The 12,737-nt window shown below is 40.1% G+C and overlaps 1 protein-coding gene across 2 annotated transcripts in view; it reads left to right on the top strand.

Annotated features, from left to right (window-relative positions):
- The window catches only part of NBAS (NBAS subunit of NRZ tethering complex), a 1,021,307-nt gene that overhangs the window by 419,123 nt on the left and 589,447 nt on the right, over positions 1-12,737 (top strand). For both annotated transcript variants that reach the window (XM_089671087.1, XM_089671086.1), the window contains exon 32: positions 3,595-3,708. In XM_089671087.1, coding sequence (XP_089527213.1) covers positions 3,595-3,708 — 114 coding nt within the window. The remainder of the gene's footprint in view (positions 1-3,594; positions 3,709-12,737) is intronic.

Here is a 12,737-nt window from a genome sequence, read left to right as displayed (position 1 = left end):
ATATCATTTGTTGATCTTATGGAGATCATTTCACTTATCCAGTAGTGTCATTACTGGAGTTTACCCACTTGTATCTTGAACACATTTTCTTTTTTTACCTATTCCTGATCCTTGTGTTATCACGGTTTATGTTTAGGATTTACGGCTCACAGGCTGTATTTTTTATTATCAGTCACTATTTATATTAGTCACTTTATTTAGTGTCATTTATACCTACGATTTATTTATATGTTTATTATATGAGTGTACTTTGGTGTTAGCGTTGCATCATTTCTTCATGGAGCTTACATACAGGGCTGGATTTCTGCATAACTAACATGGGATAGGGCCTAGGGCAGCCAAGGTTAGTGCATAGTCAGACATCTTGTTGCAGATTGTCACTGACTTCCTGTGTATTTTAAAATTTTCCAGACCGTTGCTCTGCCTGCTAAGGTACAAGCAAGTTGGGATCTCTTTTTGTGGCCCACAAAGAGAACCAAGTTGGTGTCCCCATCTCTTTTTCATCTCCGGTGGTACTGACGTAGAATGGGTAAAATATCTGTGTTAGCCTTTTCTGCTACCAGCCTTGGTTTGGCTTGTGTGGATATGGGGGTACTAACCCAGCAAATGACAGAAAACCCTTAACAAGTTAACCATCTAAAGAAGTTCCGTATGAGGACAACTGTGGTTTTCCCAACTAGTAACTTTTTTTACAAAATGAAGCAGTCAAAAATATAACAAATTAGCCAAAAATAAAGTGTTTCTTCTATTAAGCATGCAATAGGGTTCCTGCCCAATCTATATTTCAGAAGTTTATGTGCTGATATAGGCGGTTGTGTGAGTGGGGTTGGCATGTCTGTGAACCCAGGCATCGGTACTACATTGGACAATGGTGTCACTTGTTATGGTGAAGGTTTTTTGTTGCTAATTTATGTTTTTGACTGCTTCGTTTTCTAATAAAGTTACTGGTTGGGAAAACCGCAGTTGTCCTCATATGGAACTTCTTTAGACGGTTAACTTGTTAAAGGTTTTTGTCTTTTGTTGGGTGAAGCTATCACCTAGTTCCGAGGACACCACCTGAGTGAAATTGTTATAGGTAAGTTGGTGTCCCCTTTCTTCCCCTAATTGAATATGTGGGGAAATACCACAGTTTTATCTGGTTTTTGAGTATGGGGGATACTGACGCTAAATTATCAACTGGGGTATTAGAGGATTTATACAATACAATTGGCCTTGCTTACAAGTAAGGAACATGGTTTAGTTCTTCATAGAGGTTGCTAGCTATGTCCCTTGAGGATCAAGGTTGAACACTGTCTATCATGATTAATGCCATGTCCTTACACTGTCTTTTGCCCCTACACTGTATTGTTCCCACTACAAATTATGAACTATGTAGAATGCAAGTACTAGCTATTCAGTACCAGCTCAGGCTTTTAATTAAAACGTCTTCCTCTTCCATTGGATGTGGATTTATGTTATTGTTATAAATATACAGTACAGGACTTATGTAGTGCCAGCAGTTTGTGCAACACTTAACAAAATAAAGGGAGAAAGTACACAGGTACAATACATTCAAGATATGGGGGTTGGGAGGACCCTACTCACAAGAGCTTACAATACCTATTTTTATTTTTTACAGTACTTTTACTTACAAGAAAACCAGCTTTTATTTGGGACAAAACAGGTCTCACAGTGAGCACTGGTACCCTTAGAAAGAAACTGTTCTGCAGCTTGGTATTATGCTTCCCCTGTTGATTGTACATGCCACTAAGCTCTACATAGATCAACATACTCTCAGTTTGGGGGCACATAGAAAACAATCGTGGTACATTTGGTGTGTGCGATATAAAAATGCAGCTTGTATGCTGCGGCATGTCATGATGCGCTGTGGTGCATGATGTTGGGTGAAGTAGAATTTTGTAAAAAAATAATTATTGCCCCACCCATACACAACATACACTACCGCACATGCATTTTAGCTTGCAGGCTGGTGAGAATGAGCCCTTAGTGCTCACTTATAAGGCTCTGCTAGTATCAATTTTCCTCTCTGTCTAAGGACTCTTCAATAGTCCAAATTGTATATTTATCTTGGAAAAAGTAAACCCTTATGGGTATTTTGGGGTTGACTTGAAGACCGTAAGCCCTGGTTCACATTGAATTTGACTTTGAAATTGTGCTACTTCACTTGAAGGTATGATTTATAAATGACATGCTGAACCTGAAGTTGCACCACTGTGAACCAGGGCTAAAAGTCCATGAAGTGTTTACTAAAACAGATCCTTCTCCAGTAGATGCAGAGACCTGATACTTTTTTCAAATTAGAAAATACAGTATATTCCTGCAGATAAAGTTCAAAGCTGACCACACAGTCAAATTTTGTTACAGATATGATCTGTCAGATCACCAAACTTACCAGAGGACTGAGGGCCTGCCAGAACAATCAGACCAAATATCCATTTGGGTAGACGATTGAGATACACACAATCTAAAGGTAGTATTAAGCCCAAAAGCAAACATTAATTATATTACAGCTTACCAATTCTTAGATGTGATGGCTGTATTCATTTTTTTAAGCTTTCTTTTGTCCCATGTTTATCTGGCCAGTAAGTCCATTGTTTTTCAACAGAAAATGATTTCCTGCAGAATGTATCAGTTGCAAAGTTGAGACAAACCATTTAACACTAGCAGGCTTGCTTACATTGATCGGCTTTTATTCATGTATCACAAAAGGAAAAAAATTGTTTGCTGTAACTGCCATAATGTATTATCTGAAGTTTGATTTCAATCTATTAATATATTTAAATCTGCTAGTACATCTAACACTCCCTTCCCCCAGACGGACAATGCTGCTGTCCAAAGGTGCCCCCTGTGTTCATTCATCCAGAGTGGGGGCATTCTAATAGAGGAGGTGCGCTACTAGCCAGATCACCAAGTGAAACAGAGGGGGGAAAAAAAGATAAGAAAGTGAATGCTCGTTACATCTAATGATTGGTAAGCTGTAATATACTAAATTGTTTGGTTTAATACCGCTTAAAATAATGGAAATGGCTGGATTGAGCAATATTGGGCTTGTTAGAGCTGCTGGCTTCTTCGATCCCTCTTACATTCACAAAAACTTTATAAAATGACATTAAAAATGTATGGCACTCTTTGCAGTGTTCTACAACTTGCCAGCCCTGAAGGTGTCTGAAAGAATACCTACTTAAGTCTTTATAAAAAAATTGTTGGTAATATGTTTTCTGTATGACTGAATCTTAAAGCAGAGTTCCAGGATGTAGCTTTTAGTATTTTTAGCTTTCGGTGAAGTTAGCATGAAAGCGTGCATTGTGCTGCTATATAGCTTCAAAAATAAAAAAAATTGACTATGGTTAACTTTGCTTATGGTAGAACTTTTGCACGATGGAGTGGTCCAATAAAGCTTCTAATATATTGAATTAGTCTGCATTTGTATGACTAATGTGGTTATGGAAAATCCATTCATACAAAATATTGATATTCTAAAATTACATTGGGATTATGTGGCCAATTCAAATATAATTGGTGCTTAGTAGCGTTCTTTGACATAGTTTATGGAATGCCTTTATGTAACATTTGTCTTACACTTTGTCATTGCAGTGCGTTTATGTTCTGATCACCTTAGCCTTATCAAGAAGTGTATTTCTCAGTCTTCGAACAGCTACAAGCAGGCATCCAAGATACTATCACTGGCTCATCTGCTGAGAGTTGCAGGTAAATCTTTATCTATTAAAGGACACACAATACAATTTGTATATTCATATTGGTGGCCTTAAATAATACGTTCAGCTTTAGAAAAAATATATACACATCTTTTTGCAGGTAAAAAAATGTGCATTTATTATTTTTCTTTATTAGGAGCTTGTAAAGCACTGCACCTGCGATCAGTAGATCACAGGTGCAATCTCAGGCTCCTGCAGAATGTCAGTGTAATGTTGACCATACACGTATAGATTTTCTTGCAAGAATTTTCGTTTTAAGAACATTAATTGTAGTGGGGTCAAATCGATGTTTGTTTTCAACTGCAGTGAGAGGAAAATTTGTAGGGGCGGGAAGGAAAACTTTTCTCAGTCAAACAAATTTTCAGACAGTGTATGTGATTATCGTTCAGAAATTACATTCGTTTTAAAATCGAATGTTAAAAGCAAAAGACAATTTTCGAATTACATTCCTCCATTCATTGAATGTGTAAAGAATGTTCATATGATTTTCCACACGTAAATCTACACATGTATGGCCAGCTTAACTATCTGCCCATAGGGGTAGGCAGTTACTAAATGTCAGGAAGCATCAATGAACTACATAGTGTGCTCATAGGCACCCAGGTAGTTCACTGAGAACTACAAGCCATCGGGCACAATGGATGATAGTAGTTGTAGTTCTCTCATTCACAGAACTCTGTAAATGAATGATGCGACCGGGTGGACAAAGCTCCTCATGGCCGCATTTTTATTTATTTTTTTATTTGTGGTAGCGGGTGTGGGAAGAGGATCCCCGGCCCGCTGTCACAATGGAGACTCGAGGGTGCAGGGGTTGCTCATTTAATAATCTGTTACATTCTAAATATGGGTATAAGGAACGTATCCTTTAACAACATGATCATTTTTTTAAAGTTATTTTTGTCTTAGGTGTTTGGTTAATCTATACTAACAAGCCCGTGTAAAAAAGATGGATATATACTTACCTATTTTTAACCTGCTCCCATCCAGTCACATGATGTAGCTCCGTGCAGGGACATGGGGACCTATGTATGGCGTCATAACTCCCGGCTTTAACAGTTGGGCGCTCTCTGCTTCCCCCCTCAGCTGCCGCTGGCTGACACAGGAGAGTCGCATCAAATGACAGGACTGGAGCAGGCTGCAAATAGGCAAAGATATATATCTTTTTTACATATGTTATTTAGTATAAGTGTTAGAAACGGGCAGGGAGCATTTAAGACTATTTAGGCTTTTGCTGGAGTTCTACTTTAAGGCAGCCTATTCGTTATGAGTGGGCTGTCAACACACTACAATGGATGAAAAAATCCTGCATGGCCCTTTAACAATACAGCGGGCCACAACATGCGATATATGTGTTGTAAAAAAACAAAAAAAACAATGGTGTAGCACTTGATGACACAAATACATATATAATATATAAGCAAAGTGGGTGACACAAAGTGCTTCAAACCAAGGTCAAAAACAGACCTAATAAGTGACTAACAGATGGTGACCCAATCCCAATGAGGGATAAATAAATAAGTGACCCTTAGTCCCCATGAGTGGGACTGTAACCTATAAATGCGTGAATCCCTGTGGAGGGATAACAACAACTGGAGTGCTCATCAAAATATATATCTAAAGTCCAATAAGTGTAACATATGAACACAATTGCAGTGCTTCAGTCTTCTGGATCATGCAAACAACTGTGACCCACCGGTAGGTGCTCCTAAAATATAGCTGCAATGGCCTCTCTCCTCCACTCGGCAACCCCTAAGGGCCACAGAGCCTTGCAGATCTCTCCTGGATCCTTACTGTATGGGTACTCCTGATGGTCTGGTGTCTGGGTTGGAAGGACCCTCAAATGTATTGTCTTCACTAGAACTCCCTCTTATTTTTTTTCCTGTAAGAAAGGACAATTACCTAACTAAGGGTCACTTATTTATTTATCCCTCATTGGGATTGAGTCACCATCTGTTAGTCACTTATTAGGTCTGTTTTTGGTTTGGAGCACTTTGTGTCACCCACTTTGCTTATATATTATATCGGTATTTGTGTCATCAAGCGCTACACCATTTATTTTTTTTACTTATTTTCAGTTAACCTATAGGTATAGGAATAGTTGTGTAGCAACTGATTAACCCTACTTAGGAGCATTTCTTATTACATCTTAGCACCGGGGGATTTTTTGTTATAACTATAGATATATGTGTTGTGGTAACAACCAATTAAAGTAGGTGCAATCCCAATCACCAACATCTCTTATAAGCATTAATGTGTAAACATTATTTTAAACACTATTTCCAATAATTAAAAAAACATTTGTTGATTCAGCTGTAATAGAAACATAGAAGAATTATGGCAGGAAGAAGACCAAGTAGTCCAAAGGGTCTGCTCTTTTTTTTTTTTTGGTTAACATTTTTGTCTGAGTATAGATCTATGTTTGTCCCAAGTGTGTTTGAAACCACTTGCTGTTGACTGACTCTGCTGGAAGTCTGTTCCAAGCATTCCGCTACCCTTTCAATAAAATAATACTTCCTAAGATTAGTTTTGAATTTTCCTCCAGTTTGTTGGAGGTCATGTCCCCATGTTCTTGATCTTGGTTTCTTATTGAAAATACTGACCTCTTTAACCTTATTCGCCCTCTTGATGTATTTAAAGGTTCAAACTTGTCTCTCTTTTCCCTGCTAATGGTCCTTGTTCATTCATTTTTTCCTACAGGGTAACTACACTCTGTCCCTGTCTCTCTGTTGTTCTCCTATGTTGTTACCCTGTCACACGGCTTTTCAATATAGGCTACATGTGTCTAGCATACATTATGCAGGCATGGTCAGGTGTTGTCAATAACAGAAAACCTGCCCTGAAAATTGAAACTATCCCTGGAGTTCATGCTTGCAGACTGGAAGTGGCTGTAGCAAGGCTGCTGGTGATCAGTAGCACTGAGATGCAGAAAGGCCCCTTTCACACAGGGCAGATTCTGTTCTGATCAGCAGGGGATACGTTCACAGATGACCCATCCAAGTCCGCTCAGTTTCTGCAGAGCACACCCAGGGAGATCCCTCTCTGTTCTATGAGTTATCTCTAATCTGCTACACCTAATGGGAGAGGACGGAGTCCCCTTCCATTTTTCTTTTTTTTAGCAGACCCGATTGGACCCAGAGGTAGGCAGGTGTAAACGGATACAGATCCTCCTGTCCATAGGGCTGAATGGACCTTCCGATCAGGTCCGCCTGAAAAACTGACAGGTGGACCTGATCAGAATGGCCGTGTGAAAGGGGCCTAAAGGGTGGGAAATAAGTGAAACCAAGTATGAAAAAAGAAGTTGTTTACAATGCATAGAGCTTTAACAAACAAAATGTCCATCAATTACCAGTTCTGAAGTACTTTAGAACAAACATGACTTTTAAAAACACCCTGCAATGTTAAATTGGTTCTAAAGCCTCAAGATTGGTCACGTTAATGCATTCTATGCATTAAGGTAAAAAACCCTCTGTGTCACAGACTCCACCCCCTACCCTCTTATACTTACCTGGGACCGATGTCAATCTAGCGCTGTGCATTAGAGCTGTGGCTCTCCCGGCTTTGTCCCATTGGCTCCCACTCCTGTCAGTCAAATCCAGTGATGAGGGGGCAGCACTGAACCCGGGAAGAGGAGTATTGAGGCTGCTCTGTGTAAAACCATTACACAGAGCAGGTAAGTATAATATTTATATTACAATATTTTTACTAGAATATTTTTGGCTGTCTGTACTCTTTTTACCTTTGCTTCAATCTGATATTCTTCTATCACCAATCTTGTCTACAAATATCACCCAAACCGTTCTCTCCACTCCTCCCAAGACCTCCTGCTCTCTAGCTCCCTTTTCTCCTCCTCCCATGCTCATTTCTAGGACTTCTCCAGAGCCTTTCCCATCCTCTGGAGCTCCCTACCCCAATCTGTCTAGTTTTCTCTTACACTGTCCACTATTAGGCGTTCCCTGAAAACTTATCTCTTCAGGTAAGCCTATCCTGCCTTTGGCTAATAACAAAATCTTTTATTTTCTTTATCGGTTCATCCCTCACAGTTATTACCTTTTGTTCCATCAGCCCCTCCTTATTAGATTGTAAGCTCCCAGTAGCAGGGCTCTCCGAACCCTCTTGTATTGAATTGTATTGTTTCTGTATTGTCTCCCTTTATATAGTAAAGAGCCACACAAACTGTTGGCGCTATTCAAATTCTGTATAATAATAATAATAATTGTCGTTCCAAATTCTAATCCAATAAAAATTTTGAAAGTGAGACATAAAACTAAACTGTTATTTTGCTCCTCATACTGTGTTATACTGTATTTTACATTGCATTGGGATACTACTCACTATGATGGGTAATGCACCGCACTGAATCCACATAGCGCTTGTGCATTGCCATGCATCTGGTCCTGTGCATTACTGTGAGCTTTGCCGACATGCACAAATGTGAATGGGTCCTGATCGTTTCTCAGCACTGGGGTTACCAAAAGACTGTCCAGACTGAGGGTTTGTCTGAGACCTAGGAATCCAGGGCATATTTCTTGCCTAGTGTCACATTAATATTTCACTGCATTCACACATAGACCTGACGGGGAGCATCGGCCGGCTTATTGCACCAGTGCACCCTGGTAATGATTGCCCGTAGAGCTGTTAGATAAATTCTCTATCTTTTAGCTGCAACTCAGCTGTAACTAATTTCTTTCTGTGGTGGTGTGCTCCCGGTGCCAGAGGAAAGACTAAACTATTGATTAATTCTCTTCTACCGGAATTCTGTAGCTGTGGGCTTAATAAATGTGATTGTTTACTTGTTGCCAAGTTCTAGAAGCTGCTCATTTCTTGGGAAGTTTTAGAGGAAGGATGGGAGAGAGATATATTCTGATCTTTAGCTGTAAAACATCATGTGGAGTAAAATAAATAGCCATATTTGCCTTTTTTCTCATAGAGGACTTGGATAGTTTATTTTAGGCTGTTTAGGAGAGATTTTTGTACATTTAGGTCAGACATCAGCTTGCTTTTTGCTGACTTTTTCAAGACTCTGTGAAATTGTTTTGGGTACTTAAAATAATGAAGACATAGGAAGGTCGTTGTATGCGTTCTTCAATATACTTTTAGCCTGCCTATAAGGATTTTAACAAACCTTATTGTGGCTGGAGATATCTTTAGCTTTCTTGTTCTTTGCATTGATGATGTTATTTACAATAGTGATCCATACAAGGTTCGCTAAGGATGATCAGGTCAGAGCAAGGCTTTTCAGTCACTGCAGCAAACCACACACAGTTCTCAATGATGGTTCACTATTCAGGCAAGGAAAAATGGAACAATATTGAGACTCCTGGGAGTTGCAATGCTGAGTTTGTTTTTCTGAACAAAATGTTTAGCTAATCATTAACTAGTTGTCGACCGCAGATGGCCGAATGACGGCTGCACTGAGGCCGGCCAGTTCTGGAAGAGCGTCATATGACGTCCTCCCAGAATGTGCTCTCCTGCACGCCCCCGGACACAGCTGATCATGTGATGTGGTAAAAGGCCAATTACAGCGGCCTTTTACCACGTGATCAGCCGTGTCCAATGACACGCTGATCACACGGAAATGCAATTGCCGGTTCTCGGCTGCACTTTCCTCATGCTGTCAGAACGTGGGGAAAGTACTGCCGAGAACCGGCAGTTGTCAGAGTAGGGATCGGGACTGATCATGAGAGCACTGATGATCAGTGCTCTGATGATCGGTGCCCAGCAGTTGCACCCACCTGTGCCCAGCAGTGCCACCCACCACTGCCCAGCGGTGCCACCCACCTGTGCCTAGCAGTGTCACCCACCTATGCCCAGCAGTGCCACCCACCTGTGCCACCCACCTGTGCCCAGCTGTGCCGCCCATCAGTGCAGCCCAGCAGTTGTGCAAGTCAGTGCCCAGCAGTTGCGCCAGTCAATGCCCAGCAGTGCCGCCAGTCAGTGCCCGGCAGTGCCGCCTATCAGTGACACCTATCAGTGCCGCCTATCCGTGCCACCTCATTAGTGCTGGCTATCAGTGCCCTTCAGTGCTGCCTATCAGTGCCGCCTATCAGTGCAGTCTCATCAACGCACATCAATGAAAGAGAAAATTAACTGTTTGCAAAATTTTATAATAGAAACAAAGAAACTTTTTTTTTTTCAAATGTTTTGCTCTTTTTTTTGTTTATAGCGCAAAAGGTAAAACACTCAGCAGCAAGTAAATACCACCAAAAAAAAGCTCTATTTGTGAGAAAAAAATGATACAAATTTCATATGGGTACAATGTTGCATGACCGCGCAATTGTCATTCAAAGTGTGACAGCACTGAAAGCTGAAAATTGGCCTGGTAAGGAAGGGGATATAAGTGTCCGGTAGGCAAGTGGTTAAACAAGAAATCCTCTTGGTTGATTATAAGTTATATATAAATTTGCCAGCTCATACCAACTGTGAAGCTGCCCTCCTTTAAGTGAAGATTTAAATTGATCACTCTAATTGTGAAAATAACAGGAATTTGTGAGACGCTAACACAATCCAAAACCCTACCACAACAACATTATCTTAGTGAAATATTGTCCTTACAATAAATGATCCAATAAAGTCCATCTCATGCACTGTGTTCCCCTCACCATGTATAGTAATCCTCTGTGCCTTGGTAACAAATGTTGCAACTGTGCCACCTAGAATCCCCACCTCTTTGAGACGTGCAAACTCACCAACAATGCACTGACCTCTATTTTACTAAAGGTCAGCTGCACTTTGGAATGATGAATATCTTCCAACCCAGCAACACCACTCTTCTATAGGTATTCCACAGTCTCCATTAATTTTGACTCATCCATCCAGAAACATTATACCATCAAACCAAGAGAAATACTATAGTGCAGTATTTTTTATTATAGAAGGTATACAAGGTAATATAATATTGTACTCATGTTTGTGCCCAGTCTTGGAACTGATGTAAGCAGCCTTTCTAAATAAAGCACCGCTGTATCACCTCGGGATTGGCGTGTGTTCCACCGGCAGGAACATACGGGCTGCATGTGATGTCAGTCGGAATCAGTCGGAACCGGAAGTGACGACTGCCACAAGGCCTCTACTAGTTTTGCTGACCATGTCTTCAGGAAGGTGGTGGCATGACCCCCTTTCCCTATCCATAATTAACCTGTAGCGCACCACACGTAGCAAGCAGCTTCTCCTGCTGACACATCCATTTGTCTGTGTTCACTGCCTGGCTGGATGGAGGAAAGGAAGAACAGGAGCCTGAGTTGTTGTGCCCTGGCTCTAAGGCCCTTGTTATGCTAGCAAAATTGCTGCTGCTGAAGACTTACCAGATATAGAAATGCTGAGCCCATTCACTTTCTCTTATGGTGTTGTTACCTTGCTGGCAGAACCAGCATGATATTTCTAGCAATTGAGTGATATCCATTTAGGTAAAATGGCAGATGCATATTGGTTATCCAGCTGCTCACATCACCTTGCCACTGTGACATGAGCTTTAGTTGATGAATATACAAAGAGAGGGTGCAGCGCTGCACCCTCTCTTTGTATGTGTCTTGGAAGGTGTATGGGTACCTTTTTTGGTGTACAGCTGCTCACTTATTTAGGATTATTTTAGCGCTCGCTTATCTCCTTTTTGTACTTTAGTTGATGAATGTCCGGCCCCTTTACTCATTTGTTCATGTTACCCATATGTAAGCCCTGCTTAGAAAAAAGTACATGCCATGAATTGTACCTACTACAACTGTTTTTTTTACAAGTATATCAATAAGTTGTTTTCACCAAAACTACAGAAAGCCCTGAAAATGTTTACTGTCACTGTGTGCTCCCTAGGAATTGGTGGCAGAAGGAACACTGCAGATTCAGAAGATTAACCAGCATAGGTGTGCCTGTTTGTTGAAAAGCTGATGTATAGAATTGATTTGTTGCAGTGCTGTCAAACACTGGCGTTTTTAATCAATTAAAGTAATCCCAATCACCAAAATCACAAATGTACATTAACATGTGAACATTATTTTAAAGGTCATTTCCAATATTTATAAATCTACATCTTTCTTAAAATAATAATTGTTGATCCCGCCATAATGAACCTTGTTCAGGCACTTTCTAGTATAGAATGACAACACTCTGTCCTTGTCTCCCTGTTCTGCTCTTATGTTATCACCCTATCACATGGCTTTTTAATATAGATTACATGTGTCTATTTTAGCATACATTATGCAGGCATGGTCTGGCGTTGTCAATAACAGAAAACCAGCAAAATGAAACTATCCCCGGTGCCCATGCAAGGCTGCTGGTGATCAGTAGCACTGAGATGCAATACAAAATGGAAGATAAGTAAAGAAGATATATATTAAAAGGCATTTGTTAACTATGCACATAGCTTTAGCAAACTAAGGGGTTGATTTACTAAAACTGGAGAGTGCAAGATCTGGTGCAGCTCTGCATAGAAACCAATCAGCTTCCAGGTTATTTTTTTTAAGCTTAATTGAATAAGCTGAAGTTCGAAGCTGATTGGCTACCATGCACAGCTGCACCAGATTTTCCATTTTTCAGTTTTAGTAAATCAACCCCCAAGTGTCCATGAGTTAGAAGTAACAGTTATGAACCTCTTACTTACTTTTATGCAAACATGAGTATTCAGCTCAGACAAATGCCCTGCAATGTTAAACTTTGTACTGGGATATTTATGGTTGTCTGTACTCCCGTTACCTTTGCTTCAATCCAATACTTTTCTATTATTGTTTAAAAATCCAATCAATAAAAATGATTGAAAGTGAGACATAAAACTAAACTGTTATTTTGCTTCTAATATTTGTCTGAGGCAGACATCTCAGAAGCCTAAAGGACAAACATAATTGGCATCTATGTGGTTAAAGGGACCTTGTCATTAATTTTAATTATGCCCAAAAGCTTTGGATTTGTGTCAGTGGGGAAATGCAGCTTATCTCCAGGCACATTTGATATTTATTTGACACACGTTTGAAATAAATTACAGATTTATTGAAAGGTGCATTTGACCTGCAGTTGGTCTCTTTTGACTTCCTTCTA

This window comes from Staurois parvus, unplaced genomic scaffold (assembly GCF_062004578.1).
Source record: "Staurois parvus isolate SC_StPar_1 unplaced genomic scaffold, SC_StPar_1.0 ptg000098l, whole genome shotgun sequence".
Taxonomy (NCBI): Eukaryota; Metazoa; Chordata; class Amphibia; order Anura; family Ranidae; genus Staurois; species Staurois parvus.
Note: the sequence above shows the minus strand (reverse complement) of the source record. Positions and strands in the feature narration are given on the sequence as shown.